At 38.3% G+C, this 19,776-nt stretch overlaps 1 protein-coding gene across 3 annotated transcripts in view; it reads left to right on the top strand.

The window, feature by feature from the left end:
- The window catches only part of LOC145347877 (UDP-N-acetylglucosamine transporter-like), a 50,341-nt gene extending 34,572 nt beyond the window's left edge, over nucleotides 1-15,769 (top strand). For all 3 annotated transcript variants that reach the window (XM_080195817.1, XM_080195818.1, XM_080195819.1), the window contains 4 exons: nucleotides 1,516-1,634; nucleotides 5,738-5,871; nucleotides 8,353-12,418; nucleotides 12,637-15,769. In XM_080195817.1, the coding sequence (XP_080051943.1) occupies nucleotides 1,516-1,634; nucleotides 5,738-5,871; nucleotides 8,353-8,443 (344 nt within the window). In that variant the 3' untranslated portion in view covers nucleotides 8,444-12,418; nucleotides 12,637-15,769. The remainder of the gene's footprint in view (nucleotides 1-1,515; nucleotides 1,635-5,737; nucleotides 5,872-8,352; nucleotides 12,419-12,636) is intronic.
- Nucleotides 15,770-19,776: the final 4,007 nt, after the last annotated feature.

The following is a 19,776-nucleotide window of genomic DNA, read 5'->3' as shown; positions in this document are numbered from 1 at the left end:
CAGGTAATAGAATAAGTAAAAAGAGGTGTTGATAGTGAAGCTAATATAAGTATTTAATCTTAAAGCCTGTTTTCTTTCTTAGTCATGTTTAGACAAAGGACTTTGGTTGGTTTTTGCTTTTATAAACATTTAGGAAGTGATAGGTGAAAATATTCTGTACTTAACTATCCCTCAAAAATGTCCCCAGTTTGAGGCAATGCTGAGAACATAGAACACTACAGCACAAACAGGCCCTTCGGCCCACGAGTTGCGCCGATCACATCAACTCCTATCTATAACCCCCAATCCCATAAAACCCCAACTTCCTGACTTCTTCGTATCTCCCCTTACTCCAGACAAACACCTTCCTAGCCTGCCTGATCCTATCTCGTTCCAATACAATTGTGAAGGAGATAGAATTATGGCCACCATTCCCAAGATGCTCCCCTACCGAGAGATCCATCACCTGCCCTGGTTCATTCGCCAGTACCAGGTCAAGTACAGCCTCTCCCCTCGTAGGCTCATCCACATACTGTGTCAGGAAACCTTCCTGAACACACCTAACAAACTCCTCCCCATCCAAACCCCTTACCCTAGGGATATTCCAGTCGATGTTTGGGAAATTGAAGTCTCCCATCACGACAACTCTGTTATTAATACATTTCTCCAGAATCTGTTTCCCTATCTGCACTTCAACTTCCCTGTCACTATTGGGTGGCCTATAGAATACACCCAGCAAAGTTTTTGACCCTTTGCTGTTCGTAACTTCCACCCACAGAGACTCTGAAGATAGTCCCTCCACGGCATCCTCTTTCTCTGCAGCCATGACACTGTCCCTGATCAACAGTGCCACTCTACCACCTCTTCTGCCATCCTCCCTGTCCTTCCTGAAGCATCTGAAACCTGGCACCTGAAGTACCCAGTCCTGTCCCTGAGACATCCAAGTCTCCGTAATGGCCACCACATCACAATCCCAAGCAGCAATCCACGCCCTAAGCTCATCTACCTTATTCACTACACTCCTTGCATTAAAACATACACACTTCACCCCCTCAGTCTGGGCATTTCCCTTCTCTACCCCCTGTCTAACCTCCCCCCCCCCCCCATACTGCATGCGGTCCTCCCCTACCTGGGAGCTAACCTCCTCCGTCCCAGTTTCCCCCTCACAATTCCCTCCCCCCATCCTTTCTAGTTTAAAGTCCCCCCGGTAGCCTTAGCCAGTCTTCCCGCCAAGATATTAGTCCCTTTAAACATTTGTTTTAAAGGTTTTACAAATCCAGCTGTTTCCTACATATTATTTTGATCTTTTGAATACGATTTAATGCAACCATTCAGCTGTGTAAGACATTTCAAGTGTTCCATTCATACTCAAGACATAAGAATGATCATGATTGTCACTGAATTGATGTAAATTATTCAGGAAAATCAAGAAAGATTAACCTTTCATTTATATCATTGAATTATATGTAATTCAATTCAAATATTAGATGTCTGCAGGAATACCATATGTTGAAAAACTTATTCTGTCTTCTGTAGGTTTATTTGGAAGCATTTTTGGACTGATGGGTGTATATGTATATGATGGGCAGCGAGTAGGAGAAAATGGATTCTTCCAGGGATACAATAAATTCACTTGGATTGTTGTCATTCTACAGGTCTGAATTTAATCTTATACATATAATCTTACAAATGTAAATATTGAAATCTAAAGGGAGACTTTTCTTTGCTGCAACACATGGTAGTATCAAGCTTGTTGCAAAATTAGACGAGCTGCGCACAGTTTTTCTTCCATTAAAGTGAATGAATGGAAGCCATTAGAATATTTGCATAGTAAGAGTTTAGCCCCAGTGCAGAAGAGGACATGGTAGATGGGAGCACAGGTATAGTAGATATGAAGGAAGAAAAATGTCCAGGGACTAGCACCAAATTAAGGTTTCTTCCAAAGATTGCTTTGGATTTATTTACAAATAACTGTATTATCTTGTAACTCTCTCCTTTTTTTGTTCCAATCAGACAAACGGAAATCATAAATATTTTTGTTTCCATCTTCTTTTAACACTGAAATAGAATAATCTCTTTAAGGAACTAAAAGGGAACAAGTTATGAATTGCTGATTAGGAACTGAAAAATAAGCTGTGAAATAATGCAGCACTCTTTATTTTTGAATATAGATAATCATAGAATCATAGAAACCCTACAGTGCAGACAGAGGCCATTTGGCCCATCGAGTCTGCATCAAGCACAATCCCACTCAGGCTCTACCCCCATACCTACCCGCTAATCCTCCTAACCTATGCATCTCAGGACACTAAGGGGCAATTTTAACATGGCCAATCAACCTAATCCACACATCTTTGGACTGTGGGAGGAAACCGGAGCACCCGGAGGAAACACACACGGACACGAGGAGAATGTGCAAACTCTACACAGACAGTGACCCAAGCCGGGAATCGAATCCAGGTCCCTGAAGCTGTGAAGCAGCAGTGCTAACCACTGTGCTATTGTGCTGTCTGTAATGGGATGAATCGTGAGACAGTTAAGGGAAAATAGCACAGAGGAGAGTTTAAAAACTTAAGAGGGAATCATTTTGTCTATTGAATCAGTTTTTGTATTCTCTATCTTAAGATAACTTTATTAAACTAATTTTTTTAATTAATTAAAATATGTTGAGGTTGATAGTTAATTTGCACCTCTTCATTCTCTTTGTCCTGAAATTTTATCTGATTAAATTATTTTTAATGTTATGTGATCTGATCACATTGCTCATTCACAACTTCTTGTGACAGTGAAAGATGCAGCATCCCTGCTGAAATGGTAATGCAACAAATAATATTCAACTGTTCTAATTTTTAGAATTACAGAATTTTGCAGCACAAAGAGGCTTTTTGTCCATGTGTCTTACAGCAGCTTTCTGTAGAAGCTGTCCATTTATACTGTGTGTGTATGTGTGTGTGTTCAGGTGTTATGTGGCCCATTAAGGCCCCACGTTGGTGGCCAGGATGAATGTGCACTTTGAGCAGAAACTGCATTGCCCACCAGATTAGTATAAAAACAGGTGAGGTGTCCATTTACCCAAACTACATATATATCTACTGAATCAGTGCTCCATCTACGAACGAGATAGGGAGTATCGATATTTCTCTTCTGCACTAAGGTGAAACTTTTACTGTGCAGATATTCTAATGGCTTCTATCCATTCACTTAAATCACCATGGTTCCCAGTCCTGAGATCCCCACTGTCCAATCTCCAGGATGTCTCTAATCAAACATCACCAACAATTCAAAGGCCCCAATCCACTTACTTAATGCAGCCTCCTAATACAGCACCATACTTTATTATAGATCATAGAGCCCTACAGTGCAGAAACAGGCCCTTCAGCCCATCAAGTCTGCACCGAACACAATCCCACCCAGGCCCTATCCCCATATCTTTATATATCGTACCCACTAATCCCTCTAACCTCCGCTACCCTGGACACTAAGGGGCAATTCCTTAGTGTGGCCAATCAACCTAACCCGCACATCTTTGGACTGTGGGAGGAAACCAGAGTACCCAGAGGAAACCCACACAGACACGAGGAGAATGTGCAAACTCCACACAGACAGTGACCCGAGTCGAGAACCGAACCCAGGACCCTGGAGCTGTGAAGCAACAGTGCTAACCAGTGTGCTACCGTGCCACCCCCATTATGGTGAAGAACTCCCCTCCAAATAGATACCTGTTTTACTAGTACCTATGCAATGGTTCAAGAAAGTACTTTACTGCCACCTTCTCGAGCAATTAGGGATGAGTGTCAAATTCGGATCTTGTCATTGACACACATCCAGGAACAAATAAACATCCAATGTCAAATAGCCAGGGCTCCTTCAATCTTGCCTTGATGTGCTGGAATATTGCACTGTGCCATGAGCGTCCAGAGGTGTTCACTAGACACTGTACTGCTCATCAATGCTCAGTTTGAGTTCTAGCAGAACCACTTGGCTCCAGATGTTATGGTTGTGAGAATGACTGCTCTTGATCTCAAAAGACCCCCAAGTGGGGCACCAGGAAGCACTAGTAGAACTGAACTCAAGGGGGATCAAGAATGCTTTCTACTGGCTAGAGTCATAAGAACATAAGAAATAGGAGCAGGAGTAGGCCATCTAGCCCTTCGAGCCTGCCCCGCCATTCAATAAGATCATGGCTGATCTGTCGTGGCTCAGTTCCACTTTCCCGCCCTCTCCCCATAACCCTTAATCCCCTCTCTTATCAAGAACCCATCAACCCGCTTCTTAAAAATATTTAGCGAGGCAGCCTCCACCACTTCAACGGGCAGAGAATTCCAGAGATTCACCACCCTTTGAGTGAAGAAGTTCCTCCTCAACTCCGTTCTAAACCGCCTCCCCTTTATCTTGAGGCTGTGCCCCCTAGTCCTACTGTCTTTTTTGAGCGGGAAGAGTCTCTCCACCTCTATCCTATCCATCCCATTCATCATCTTATACGTCTCAATGAGATCTCCCCTCATTCTTCTAAACTCTAACGAGTACAAGCCTAGTTTATTCAGCCTCTCCTCATAGCTCAATCCCCTCAACTCCGGTATCAGCCTAGTAAACCTCCTCTGCACTCCCTCCAGGGCCAAAATATCCTTGCGCAGGTGCGGCGCCCAAAACTGCACACAGTACTCCAGCTGCGGCCTCACCAATGCCCTATACAGCTGCAGCAAGACCTCCCTACTTTTATATTCAATCCCCCTCGCTATGAAGGCCAGCATCCCATTAGCCTTCCTGACCACCTGCTGCACCTGCAAGCTGGGTTTTTGCGACTCATGCACAAGGACCCCGAGGTCCCTCTGCACCGTCGCCTGCTGCAGTTTTTCGCCTCGTAAGTAATAGTCCTTCCTACCATTCTTCCTACCAAAGTGGACCACCTCACACTTGCCAACATTAAATTCCATTTGCCAGTTCCTGGCCCATTTGCCCAGCCTATCTAGATCCTTCTGCAGACTCTCCACACCCTCCGCACAATTTTCCGTTCCCCCAATCATACCCAGTAGTCATACCCAGTAGTAAGGAGAATCAGTGATTGCTGGAGGCAAATTATATTAGCCCCAGAACACAGCTGCAGAAGATCCTCAGGAAACATCCTTTACTGCTTTATTGATGACTTCTCCACCATCTTATGTCAAAATTAAAAAAGAATAGATTGGTGAGGAGACTTTGGGTAAGTTAATTCACTTGAATTATGAATGGTGAACATGATCTCAAGTATAATCTTGGGATGTGGTTGTTGTTGGCAAAGGCAACATTTATTACCAATTCCCCATTCCTCTGTAAAGGGAGTAATACAGTTAAATGAATGACATGCTAGGCTACTTCAGAAGGCAGACAATAGTTAGCCATGTTGGCTCCATTTCAGTGGTAGCAACATTTTGAACTCCAGTCCAACCCTGGAAAATGCCGCAAGGGTACTGCTACAACCTGAGCCAATGTTCTCTGATGTCAAGTTGTTCTGGATCTCAAATTATAGATGATTTCTGACAAGCTAATTTGTAAATTTTTAAATTGGAAGAAAAGTAATTTGCTGACATAATTCTGAAATCCCTGCCCCTAAACCAGGGTGCTTTTGTGTTTTCTTTTTGGTTGACTTTGGTAGTGATGTCAGACTGCATTAAGCTATTTTAATCTTTTGTTATGAAGTTTTATTGTTGAACGTGATTACTATAACTCTGAAATATGCAAATATTTCTTTTATAATTTTTTGTTGCTTTTCTTTGACCAGGCTCTCGGTGGTCTAGTAATAGCAGCAGTCATCAAATATGCAGATAATATCTTGAAAGGATTTGCTACATCATTATCTATTATTCTTTCAACATTGATCTCTTATTTTTGGTTACAAGACTTTGTGCCCACCAGGTACTGAGCATGAGAGGATTTGTTTACTTGATTACTTGTGCTGTTTTCGTCCTTTAACTTTGTTCTATTTTTACTTTAAACAATGTGTCAAACACCAAATTAAGGTTGAATATTATGTTTTGCATTAAATGTTTGAAATTCTTTATTTCGTAAAGACCATTCAGTATTAACGATAATATAACAAAAGGTAAAGAATAAAAGAATGCATTATACAGTTACAGGTACTGGATAACTTCACAATTACTTCCTGTTGGTAAAGAGACAATTTGTATTAAGGAAACATCAGTAATTCTGATTGTTAGAGTTTCTGATAACACATGTTTCCTACACTGTGTTACGTTTTAGAAACAAAACTCCACACTTATCAAAGACGGGCATTTTGAAATTGGCTATTATCCCAAACGTGTTATTTAATATTAAGTCCATTATCCAATTGTGTTGTTATATTAGTGAAAATGTTTTATGTTTTGTCACCAAATTCTAGTTGTAAAAGTTACTATTTTGTGTGTTCTGAAGACATTTTTATCCTGTGGATTTATGTCTAATACAGCTGGGTGAGATAGGAGCAGATATCAGATTGCCTCCAATCATAAAGACAGATGTGAAAGCTTCTGGCTTTCAGTGCTTAGAACCTTTTCCAAACATAATTTGTTTACTTTTGGGGAGGCAACTTTTTATCCAAAGTTAATGTAATTGATTGTGATCCAGGTACCAAAAGACAGTGTTCAGGTATATCTAACTTCTTAAAAATACTGTATTTTCCTAAATTAAATATGTTGACTCTGACCAGAAATTTTCCTAGAAAATCAGTGTGGAATCCTTTCATTTATAATTTTTATTCACATAACTGGATTACAGTGTCTTTTGGTCAAGGAGAATGTGGGATGCTATGGGGAGATGATTTAGATCAGAGGTTTACTGAAACAGAACAGGACTAAGTACATTTATTTCAGAAATAGATTCAGAAATATGGTTGCACACTTTGAAAAATTAGCATAAGCACAATTTGCATTTTAAAGTAATTGTATTTTGATCTTTTGAATAGTTGGTAGATATATAAAAATAATTAGTATAAGAGCAAGGAACAAACAAAAAGAAATGTACATGGAACTTAAAACAGTTTTGCAGTGCAATGACCAAAAAGAAACCTTAAGAGTTGTAGTGAATAAATTTACAAACGAGACAACCCAGCCCTCAACTGCAGTAAAGAAACATTAAATCAGGCTGGATTTCCCACTTTGCTCTTGGATGAGACTTCAAGTTTCTGCTAAAATTCATTCCCATAATCACAAACATAAAATCATGCACAAACCAACACTATCAGGCAATGTAATAGAAACGTGATTGCTGTTTTTCTCTCTCCACTAAAAAGTATCCTTGATGTATTGAAAGCTGGTAACCTTGTGCAATTTTATTAATGAAGCTCAAAATAGATTTCTCAACAAAATGTATGGATTTGTACAGTCCCTCCATCTGTGAATGATCTGATTTTAAAATCGCTCAAAGTTTTTAAAAAAAGCTAAGTTGATGTAGACTATTTACTTCCTTGCGTACAATTAAGAAGGGGAGTAGTTCACTCGGCCCTTCAAGTCTGATCTGCCACCATTCGGAAGAATCATGACAGATCACTCCTCTGAATCCCTGTGGATACAGACATAGTCTATCTTGCCTTTCCTCATAAGACAACCTGTCCATTCCAGGCATTAGTCTAGTAAACTTTCTCCTAACCAATCTTTTGAACTGATTCTGCCTATAGAACTGATATAACTTGGAAAGATCCAACCCAAGGTACCAGATTAAATTTTTGGTGATGCAATACACATCATAAAGGTAAAATTGTGTGTTATGGTCACTAATGGATACAGTAAGAAGTCTCACAACACCAGGTTAAAGTCCAACAGGTTTATTTGGTAGCACAAGCCAGTAGCTTTCAGAGCGCTGCCCCTTCATCAGGTAGGTGGGAGTTCTGTTCACAAACAGACCATATAAAGAGACAAACTTAATTTACAAATTAATGATTGGAATGTGAGTCTTTACAGATAATCAAGTCTTAAAGGACCCAATTTTGTATCACCCAATTAAATCCCACATTTTGATATTTTGGGCATGATGATGTCCTGCACAATGAACATTAACCCCATGTGTTAGTTACTGAAATTAAGACCTAATCTCAAGAAGCAGTTAACTATTTTTCTGACTAGGAAAGGGATTGATGGATAGAGTGGACAGTTGGTTAGGTCGGATTTAAAACAACAAAAGTTGAGTTTCTCATGTTCCTAATATTATTAAATATGGTGAACCAAATAAAGTACATCAATATAATAGGTAGCCAAACATAAGCTGCTTCAACCCCGAGGATTCATAATGAAATTCTAAATTGATGTATTCAAATTTTTTTCGTTAAAGCCGCATATAAGATGCGTTGTATCTGCATTCAAAGCTTTTGTTGGGGGAAGCTTAATCTCTGTTTCTTTGTTTTAGTGTCTTCTTCTTTGGGACCATTCTGGTGATAATTGCAACGTTTCTATACGGTTATGAACCTAAGAACACCTCTGATCCAAGCAAAGCATGATGCAGCGTCAGTCAGCAAAATACTCCATTTATGTGCAGATGTAAATCTCATTGAGGAGTCTAAATGCTCTGGAGGCACTTAATCAATTGCAGAAAACTGTCAAAATATGTTCTTTAAGTTCAGGAATTGATAAAGAAAATTGCTACCAAGTTTTATGTAATCTCATGGGGTCTTGGTGAATGTATAGACTAATGGTACTCTCAATCTTTGAAATATCAACGGCCAAATACAAAGCATCATACATATGTAGACAAGTAATTGAAAGAATCATGCTTGAGCTCAGTAACAAGAACGAACCTATGAATATTCAATCAGGGCTTATAAATTGACAGGGTTTACTAGTAAATATGGGTTTTGACAAACAATGTTTTAAATCAAATTGAAGACAAGTTTACAAGGTAGAGGATTTTCATTTTCATGTATGTACAGATGTTCTATATCTGTTTTTCATCCAAAATTACAATAACTAAGGTCAAACCTACTTAAACTGCAGCTGCTTCGTTAAAAATAGATGAAGAAAATCCCATGCATTGTCAAAAGACAACCTTTCCTTTGCAATCTCTTTAAAAAAAAAGTAAGGTGGCTATTTTATTTCTATGCTCTGAGCACAAAGTTCTGTATTGAGATTTTTTATGGACCAAGCCATAGAATCGGAGCCCAAAGCAGTTAAAAATTCCAAAATTGTATGTGATAAAAACACAAGCATCTGACTCATTTAAGCTCCGTAAAGCAGTGACCATGGATATAAGCAGTATTGCGTCATGTCTGGGGGTGGGGGGAGCTTATCTTTGTCCAGATGATTTGTAGTGGAAAAGTCACTAAGAATGATTATTTGACTGTGACTCAACTGTTTCTGGCAATGAATAGACTCTTTTTGAAAATATGAAAACAATCCGATATCAGTACCTTAAATCTTCTGTGGTCCCCTGCTGTGAAATGACCAGTACTACCTAATTAAATGTTGATAGAAACCTCAAACAGACAACAGCACTGATATACTCAACACAATGTGATCACAGTTAATGAACCTTTAAATTGTATTCTTTACACTGCATCGTTGCTTTGCTTCTTCTATTCAGATTCGCTTTTGTCTTTTAATTTTATGGATAAAATCTGATCATATAATTTAAGGATTATTTGCTGCTTCTATTTGTATTTAGTTTTATGGGTAAAATCTAATTATATTTAAGGATTACATTTGACTTTCTGAATGTTCTATTTTAATAGAGGACTTAAATGAATGGCACAAGGAAACTTACTCACGTTCCTTGCCTGTTTTAATTTTGGTAAAAGTTATAGCACAGTTACAGTCATTTGGTCCATCAAATCTGTGTCATTTCCCACTCTCCTGCTCATTCAATCATTTGAATATTCCAGAAGCTATCAAATTACATTTTAGAACAATTGATTGGCACTGTCTCAAATTTGGTTTGTCACGAGCATTCTATATATGATCAAGCTCTGTGGGAGGAAATAATAAAAACAATTTAAGTGATTTTTATGATTAGTTTAAATTTGTGCCCCCTTAAGCTTAGGTCAATAGGGAAAAAAAACAATGATTTAATGTCCTTAATCCTGAACACCTATAACTTCACCTCCACTTTGCAACTATCTTGGGGTTCTCATTTAACTTTATATACTCTGATAGTATTTTGGTTCATCATTGTTTCACCTTTTTCCATTGTTTTATATTCTTCCTCTACTATAGTTCTGTAAGGCTGTACACAATACTACAGCTGTGGGTTAGGATATTGTTAATTTGTTGTGTATTTTCACACCATGATCTTGTTTCTGTACTCCATTTAAAATTTTAATTTAATTTACATTTCCTTTCTCATTCTTGTATTTTTATGCATTAAATAACTTAAGCTCACACCTGACCATTTTGCTAACCATTTATGTCCTCTGCAGTCTCTCAGACTACTACGATCAGTATCATCAGTACATTTTTCCCTCAATTACAGACAATATGCAAACAATGTGGTATATCGCTTGCAAGGTCTTACAGCGTCTGATATTTGCCTTCTCTTCTCTAACTAGCTCTATCCATAAGCCACAATCTTCCATGTGCCATTAAATTTACTGTAAGCCTCTGATATGATATCACCTTTTTCAAAATCCATTAAAACAGCATCCATGCATTTTCTGTGTCTGCTGTCTCCATTATGGTTTTAATAATGTTTAGAAATAGAACTGTAGTTAGTGCAGTCTTGTGTTGCAGTTTGCTGATTATGTGCCATGGAATTAAGAACATATTGATCTGTAGTGGAAGATACCAAAGATAAAAAGGAAACTGGAAGATTTCTTGTGGCCCCACGCCTAATCTCTGGCTACAAAGAGGCAGAGGTCAGTTTTGTATTTTCATTGGTTAATATCAAAAGATATTTGACCTCTGCTTCATGCCTCCCCACAACAGCAAGCCTCAGATTGAGTTGTCAGCACAAGACCCTGTTCTTTCACTCCGTTCAGTGAGCTGGTATTCCCAGTATTCTTCGAAGAATAAAACTATTTACGGGAAAAAAATGGTCCAAGATGTGTTAACAATATTTTAGTTAATTCCAAAATTGTGACTCTGACCAGAATAGTTTATTTGGTAAAATTTGTTCCCTATTTTTATACTAGACATGTGGTAAGTTGGCTGATTTCAGCGAAGGCAGTAATGAGAGCATTAGAATTGACTGTTTTATTGACAAGGATTATCCGAACTCCTGTTTATGAATATAGGCTAAAAACAAAATTGGAATTAACAATCAACCAACACATAACTGGGGGAAATAGCCATTCTGAATCTGAACTACTGATCCTTATATGCTAGAAAGAACACTGCATTCAGAATAGTAGATTCAGTTCCCTTTGGACAATTACATTAAATTGAGTAAGTAACAAGGGGGACAAGGAAATGGCTTCCTGCAGTGAAATGGTAAGGAGTACAGAGTGCTGGTAGAAAGTACAAGCATTGGACAATGTTTCAGTCCAGGTCAATCGCTGCCACTTGATAGTTTAGGTCTTGAACAAATTGCCTTTGTTTTGCTAACACTTCATACAGTGCTATCTATCATCACTTAATATGATCACAGTTAGAATTACATAATTTGCAAAGTGACTTCTACAGCCCTCCTTTGCATTTAAAAATTATTGACCCATATGTTTCACATATGCCTGGCCTGTGGCAGAAGCTTTTAACAATCTATAATGCATAGGATAATAAACATTTTGAAATTTATGGCTAACTCCAGAACATACATTGAAGTGTATAATTTTTTGGTATCATTCCCTTGAACATAAACATTTTTATTGATTCATCTGAACCATCCTCTTGCATGCGGGCCTAATGTAGAAAAGGACCAGATGCATTGTTTAAATTGTATATATTTAGGCCTTTACTAATCCCATCCCATAACGGATGCCCCTGTTCTGATGCTTTTACACAGTGCAAATGGTAGTTTTTTTATAAATGGTCCACAAGAATTTAGATAATTTGGGGGAAAAAAAATGATTTCTAATCTCTAATTATTCTCAATACAGAAGTATGTGAATTTGTTTCACGCTATGAAATTGTTGATGAAGGATATGGCTTATGAGCTGGAAGGTATCTCGGGTTTCAGTATATTTTTGCTTGCATATAGGTTTACAGATTTTAATATGCATTTGGGTTTTACTTGGTATTTTTCCAAGATGCCAGTAGTGAATATTTTGTTATGCCTAGGTTTAGAATCATGTTGCAGTCATATATGCAGATAAATTTACAGTTCTGAAATAAAATCCAACATTGTACAGAATTATTTTATAATTTGCATTGTGTTAGAGGGGAAATAAATGAAAAGGAGTTGGTTTTTATATTTCTCAGCAAACTTCCTCTCCTGAAGGCATTATTCTTTGTTGCAGTACAGTTACTTGGGCACCACTTAATGGTATCTTAGGAAAGTAGCCATTTTCCACATGACAGTGAGTATTGACTGGCTATTCAACCATGATGTGGGTATGTCGGCGTTGGACTGGCGTAAACACAGTAAAAAGTCTGACAACACCAGGTTTTAGTCCAACCGATTTATTTGATAATACTCAAGCTTTCGAGGTTTCCCTCTTCGTCAGGTGAATGGAGAGTTCTGGCCTCAGGCAGAGCATATAAAGCGCAGACAGTTTAGGGATTACTAATCAGACTTGTCAGACTTTTTACTGTATTCAACCATGAGAAGAGACATCGCAGAAGGCCTTCTGACCACAATTGTCCTTCATTCTGCCTTCACCCAGTATCCACAAGCATGTAGTTGTAGCAAGAATAGCAGTTAGAAACAGATCTAATGTGGATTTTCCCCTCCTAATTTGTGGCACTGTAACCAGATACAGTCTTGACATCTGTTGGCCTTGCTAAGATAATCTGACTCAGCATTGATGGGTCATTTTTCTGGTCATTCCACTTGGTTGCATTCACCTGAGCTATCAGGGGAGCTCGAAGAGGAAATACTTGTATATTTTTGCAACTGCTTTTAAGTTTCCAGTAATTAGCTGTTAATGGCAGTTCTGTTATAACATTGTTTGAAAATCCAGCACGAGGTGGTGGATGCAAAGGAGCTTTTAACTTTATAAAGATGATAATGTGAACACTAAAGACAAAATGAGATTTAAATTATCAAAAAAATATTGCATGCTGACTGGGAAGCTGATTCACAACAAATAGTGAAATTTGCAGTTTTAAAAACAATGGTGAAAAGACATAATTGACTAAATTTGTAAGCAAAAATGGAACCATGCATCCTTCATTTCAGCTTCATAGTTTTGACTGGTGATGGTATTGTATGAAAACCTTGCTTTACAATCAAAGTAGATAATAGTCAGAATTCTCTGATTTTGCCCTCAGCTGGGATTCTCCAGTTCCACTGCAGTGAATGGAGGATTTGGCTGAGCGCCAAATTCTCCATTCACGCTGGTAGTGGTGGCGGGGCATAAGACATCAGAGAATTTAGTCAATATGTTTGAAAGAAGATAATATCTTTTAGCTTCTTACAAGTTTGTCCCAAATTAATGGCAATTCACCTACATTCCAAGGATTATTTGAATGCATCAGTTTGTTACAGGTGGTACCCCACCAGTGCAATATCCCAGCCAAAACAGGAGTTAGAGGCATAGGTATCAACTTTGGAGAGGATTCTTGCTGGCATAATCAAATCTAAATATTCAAAACATCCTCCTTCCCATTCTGTTTAATTGAATGTTGTGTATAATGTGTTTATTTAGCTCTGGCAAAGATTGGGTTTTGTCTTTAATTGTGATATGTTAATGAACTATGTGTTGTAAACATACCAGTTTTTGGGATTCACACTTTATAAATAAAGTATTTGGATATTTTGTTTTGGATTCTATCTGGTTTTATAAATTAACATTTGGAGTATCACAGTCAGATGTTCGGAGGCAGCAAGTTATATTTTTCAGAAAAAAAAAGTGGAAAGTTCAGTACTCTGAGATAATGTAATCTCATCACTACTGAGCCACTTCTTACCCAGAACTTAGCCATGCTATGTGGCCTGTTTTAATACACCAGTTTATGTCTTGCACTTATCAGTGACAGAGAGCAGATGCTAAAAGCAACACTGTGCCTAATTCCTGCTCAGGAGGGAAGACTGTATTTTCTATTTTTAAATAAGTGGGGAATGTACATTTTTCAGGTTTTTAGTGAGCTAGATTTCAAGATTGTTTTGCGAAATGAATTAGCATTTTTGTGATCGTGATGTTCTGTAAAATTTCTTACAACCTGACTAATGAACTTTGAGAAGTAGGATAATGTCACCAGAATTCCAACCACAGATTAATCAAGATCAGTTAATGCAACTTCAATAATTAAAAACAATAAACTAAATAACTACAATGTTGCAAGTTACCTAACTTGTATTGCTTTTTATTTAATCCCCAAGAACAACCACAACCTTTTTTTTTGGCAGTTTAAAAATATAATCTGAGTTTCTCTCCAATTTGTCTTTCATAACACTATGCCCTTTAAAAACTTGTGATCATAAGATTACTAGTTTTGTATAGTCGTAGTGTGTGCAGGTATTACACTGTATACATTAATGTTATATTTTACGATAGTGTTTTATATCCTGTCATTTTGTTAATGAGCAAGTAATGTTACATATTTTGCATTAATATAAAGGTGGTGCAACTTTCAATGGCACGAGTGTATGTAATTTAGGTGCAAGGTGCCCAAGTTGTATTTAAGCAAGTGAGGTGCAATTGCTTGACTTAATTTTCACACTGACTATATTACAATTCAACTGAAACTCCATTGTGGATACTCTAGTTTTCATTCACTACTGCAATATTCCCATGGCACCTTTTAATTATACACCTAACCAATGAGCAAAGAAAAGCTCTATTTTCCCTAATCGGTAAGTGATGCCAAACCGTGTTTGATAATGCTCTGATGAAGGACCTCAGGATGTTTTACTATTTTAAAGGTGCTACACAAGTGATTAGTTTCTGTCAATTAAGATTAGTGGTACAATTTGCAGCATTTAGCCGTGAGTTCCTTTAGGTTTTATTGTGATGTTAAACTGCTATACACAGTAGAACTACCTTTAGATGCATTTGATCTGATGGAAGTGACTCAGGACCTTAAGGCTGCAGTCTGTTTCTGTTTACATATGATCACTTTTACTTCTAAACACAGTAACTCCTCTGGGTTTCTCAATATCTTATACTCCTTTTACACAAACTTGAGTAATTCTGCCCGCCTTTTTATTGGACTATGCCCTTGTCTATAGAAATAAGTAATTTGTATTATTATCACATTATAAATTGGGAATATTGAGTATATATTTGCTTCCTAAGCTTACACATATTTACCTTTATAACTATTCAACATTTAGTATTCTAATTACTGTGAACCTGAGATGATTTCCCATTTTTGTTACTTTTTAATTTTCAGTGCTGATGTAGAGTTCTAATGTGTGCTCATGTTTCTGATGTGAGGATATTCCATGCTCAAAGAAGCAGAAAATTTCTGTTAAGATGCTTTATCTAACAACCAAGATTAAAAAATGCCTTTGCCTGTGAATATCTTATAGCATTCCCCAACAGTCTCTGTTTATGAGCTCTAATTTTAGGTTAGCTTTTTAGGCAAAATGGAACATATTAGTCTTTTGTAAACATACATGTAAGTGATCAAGTATAATTATTACCAGACTTGGAGCATTTTCCTATACTCTTGGCTGCTAATGTATCTCAGATCTGACAAACTGAGATTGCCTTCTAAATGTAATTTCTACTTTATCTTCCTGTAATATGTAGTTGTACAGTATAATGAAAAAATAAATGTTCAAATTATTTGCAGTTGGAGTTTGTGTATACTTGGAAACCAGTAGTCATTTAAGTTTCTTGCAGTGCAAGGACCTTTTGGAATATTGATACTGATGTAGATCCTAGGTTGTGATCACAAAATAAAAACTGATTAAGTTGCAGTATTTGGGTTTTCAAATTTTGACGAGACAAATTTACTATAAGGAAATAAGTGAATAACAGAATGTCTGACTTCAACATTTTATTTTTGAGCTGGTCTCAGCAATGCCTTAAGGATACTATGATCATTTATGACACAACTACTGATCCATCTGAACAAATCCAAATTGAGAAAAAATGTCATCAAGGAGCAGCATGCGGATAAAGAATAGGCAGGAACCAGGAATGGCATCTTGGGCGGGGGGGGTGGTCTTTCGAGTAGGAATGGCATCTTGGAGCATACCAGAAATCATAACGTGCAAGAAAACCTTTTGCAGGGGTTATTGTAGCTGCACTTGGAGAGACGAAGAGATGAAATATAGAGAATATCTGACGTGGCCATATTGACACCTTGAATGGGCAATGAAATGTCCTCGGGAGACAGGATTTTAAAAAATCCCAGGCATTTTATATGTACATAAGGAACTAAGGAGTGATGAGGCAATGAATAGATCCACTCATGGACAAAGATAATTAATGCATGGAGTCGGAAGTGGATGAGGTCCTTGACAAATACTTTACAACAGTATTTGCAAAGGAAACAGACTTGGGGTATGTTGATAGAAAGTGATATCAGTTTAGATTAAAATATGTATCAATTGATTTTAAAACTTAATCAAATTTATCTGAGGATTTGTTTATTTCTTGTCTCGCAATAATTATCATCAACAGTTAGACCAACTCTAACAAGTAGTTAAGAAGGCAAATGGCATTTTGACCTTTATTGCAAAGAGGTTAGAGTTTAAAAATAGGGAGGTTTTGTTGCTATTGTACAGGGTGTTTGTGATGCCTCATCTGGAATACTGTGTAGAGTTTTGGTCCCCTTACTTTACAAAGGATATAGTAACATTGGAGTCCAAAGAAGATTAGTGGGCTAATTATTGAGATGAGGGGTTTGTCCTATCTCGAGAGACTAAATAATCTGAGTCTGTTTTCCTTGGAGTTTAAAAGAGTGAGAGGTGACCTTATTCAAACATGTAAAATCCTGAGGGGGCTTGACAGGGTAGATGGTGGGATGTTTTCAGAGTGGGAGAGTCTCAAACAAGGGACATAACTACAAGATAAAGTGCTGGTCATTTAAAACTGAGGTGTGTGGAAATTTCTTTTCGCAGAGAGTGGTGAATCTCTGGAATTCTCTGTCCCAGAGGATGATGGAGGCTGGATCATTAGACGTATTTAAAGATGAGTTAAAAGAGCTGACATTTTGAGTTCAGATGACCCTTTGTATGATCTGTTAGCATGATTGGACTTTTGATTTCTGTCAATGTAGGTTTGTATCTACTGGGTCTAACCACCACCTTTTCATTTGGAAAATGAAAGCTAACAGATATGTCACTGCTAGTCTCAAGATGCAGTCCCCAGTGGAAATGAGGAGTGACCACGCGTTCATGGGATGAATGCCAATGCAAGATGAAGCTTTTACAAAGGCTCATCTGAACTAAAACATCAGCTCTTTTCTGTCTATACAGATGCTGCCAGACCTGCTGAGATTTTCCTGCATTTGTTTTTGGTTTAGATTCCAGCACCTTCAGTAATTTGCTTTTATTATTATGTATCTTCAATATCTTTTCTGCCAAAGTCCTCAATTTTGTGTTTGACTCTTGCATCAGTTCATCCTGGTCTGGTAATGTTAATTTGTTGTACATGGCTGCTTTAAAGTTCAGGTGAGTTCGGCTTCAAATGCTGCGCAGGTTTGAAAGATCGCACCATAGCAATTGTTTTTTGAAGAATCTTCTCACACTTGTTGTACTCCAATGGGCTCTGTGGTGACAGCAGTCCTAACCTCATTGTCTTTAGTTTTGTGCAGTGATTTACTTAGCCAACTATTCTGGACTTTACCTGCCGTATCAAAGGATTTTATGGAGCTCAGCTGCCATATGGTAGCTGATTCTGAACCTGGGTTGGCCGTTGGTGGCACTTTCAGAAATGGCCTGCTTGGACTTTTTGCCACATTAAGATTTTTATAAAACCCAAGATAGCCCTAGCTCACAACTGAATTTTTTTGCTCAACCCTTCTGGATCTTCTGACTCCGGCATTCTTGTAGTGATCTTGTGGACCTCAGTGCCACACTGAGGTTTCTTTTCTTCAATCTGTCTGCTTCCAATTCTACAACGAAACTTTTTTCAAGCGATTTCCCCCCTCTTGTTTCTTAAGAGGATCACTTCAGATGCTTTCAGTTGGGTCAGGCTGCTGCTTCTTTAATTTTCAGCTTTTCAACTTCTGCTTCAACGTCTCTGGTTCTGTTTTTTTAACCATGTACCTGTCAACATGTTGTATGTTCAGTAGGTCACAAAGGGTCTTGTTTGATTGGACCGTAAAATCCTTACAGTACAGATGGAGGGCATTCGGCCCATCAAGTCTGTACCGACCACAATCCCAATCAGGCCCTATTCCCATAACCACACACATCCACCCTGCTAATCCCCCTGACACACAGGTCAATTTAGCATGACCAATGAACCAACCTGTCCATCTTTCAAGTATGGGAGGAAACCAGAGCACCCCAGAAGAAACCCATGCAGACACGAGGAGAATGTGCAAACTCTGCACAGACAGTGACCCGAGGCCAGAATTTAACCTGGGTCCTTGGCACTGTGAAGCAGTAGTGCTAACCACTATGCCACCAATTAAACATTAGGGCATTAAGTGCTCCATGTGCCTATCCAATAACTGCTTGAAAGTTCCGAAAGTATCCGACCCTACTATCGCAGCAGGCAGTCCATTCCACACCCCAACCACTCTCTGAGTGAAGAATCTATCTCAGACATCCCTCCTATATCTTCTACCATGAACCTTATAGTTATATCCCCGAGTAACAGCTATATCCCGAGGAAATAGTCTCTGCACATCCACTCAATCTATTCCCCCTCATCATCTTATAAACCTCTATTAAGTTGCCTCTTGTCCTCCTCTGCTCTAAAGAGAAAAGCCCCAGCTCCCCCGACCTTTCCTTATAAGACCTACCCTCCAAACCAGGCAGCATCCTGGTAAATCTCTTCTGCACTCTCTCAATGCTTCCACATCCTCCTTATAGTGAGGTGACCAGAACTGAACACAATATTCCAAATTTGGTCTCACCAGCGTCTGGTATAGTTGCAGCATAACCCCACGGCTCTTAAACTCAAACTTCCGTTAATAAACACTAATAAGTTTCACAACTTTGTGAGACTTCTTACTGTGTTTACCCCAGTCCAACGCCGGCATCGCTACCTCAATAAACGCTAACACACTATAAGCCTTCCACTTGAGTGGCAACCTTCAGAAATCTGTGGATATGAACCCCAAGATCTCTGTTTCTCCACATTCCTCAGAACCCTGTCGTTGACCACATTCAAGTTTGTCCTACCAAAATGAATCACCTCACACTTATCAAGGTTAAACTCCATCTGCCTATTATGCGCAAAGCATAATCTACTCTAATTAATGTATGTGGCTAAAATGGTGTTAGCATAACCATGTCTATGACTCCTCCGTGGTTTATATTAGTCAACACAGTAAGAAGTCTAACAAGACCAGGTTTAAGTCCATTCTTAAGAACTCTCCATTCACCTGATGAAGAGGGGAACCTTGAAAGATTGTGAGTTTACTATCAAATAAATCGGTTGGACTTAAGCCTGGTGTTGTCAGACTTCTTACTGTGTTTACCCCAGTCCAACGCTGGCATCTCCACATCATTATATTGGTCAACCCACAAATGAAGTAGCTTCTTCCAGTTATAATAAAGCCTTCAGCAGACCGAAAGACATCGCATGGTCTGCAAACATGATAGTTGATGCAACAACAGCTTGTAACTATGTAGCTCTTTTAACCTGATTATAACGTCCCGAAGTGCTTAATGTAA

The sequence above is a fragment of the Carcharhinus amblyrhynchos genome, chromosome 9, assembly GCF_965287045.1.
Source record: "Carcharhinus amblyrhynchos chromosome 9, sCarAmb.v2.hapA, whole genome shotgun sequence".
Classification (NCBI taxonomy): Eukaryota; Metazoa; Chordata; class Chondrichthyes; order Carcharhiniformes; family Carcharhinidae; genus Carcharhinus; species Carcharhinus amblyrhynchos.
The sequence above is the reverse complement of the archived record's forward strand: the minus strand, read 5'-3'. Positions and strand labels throughout refer to the sequence as shown.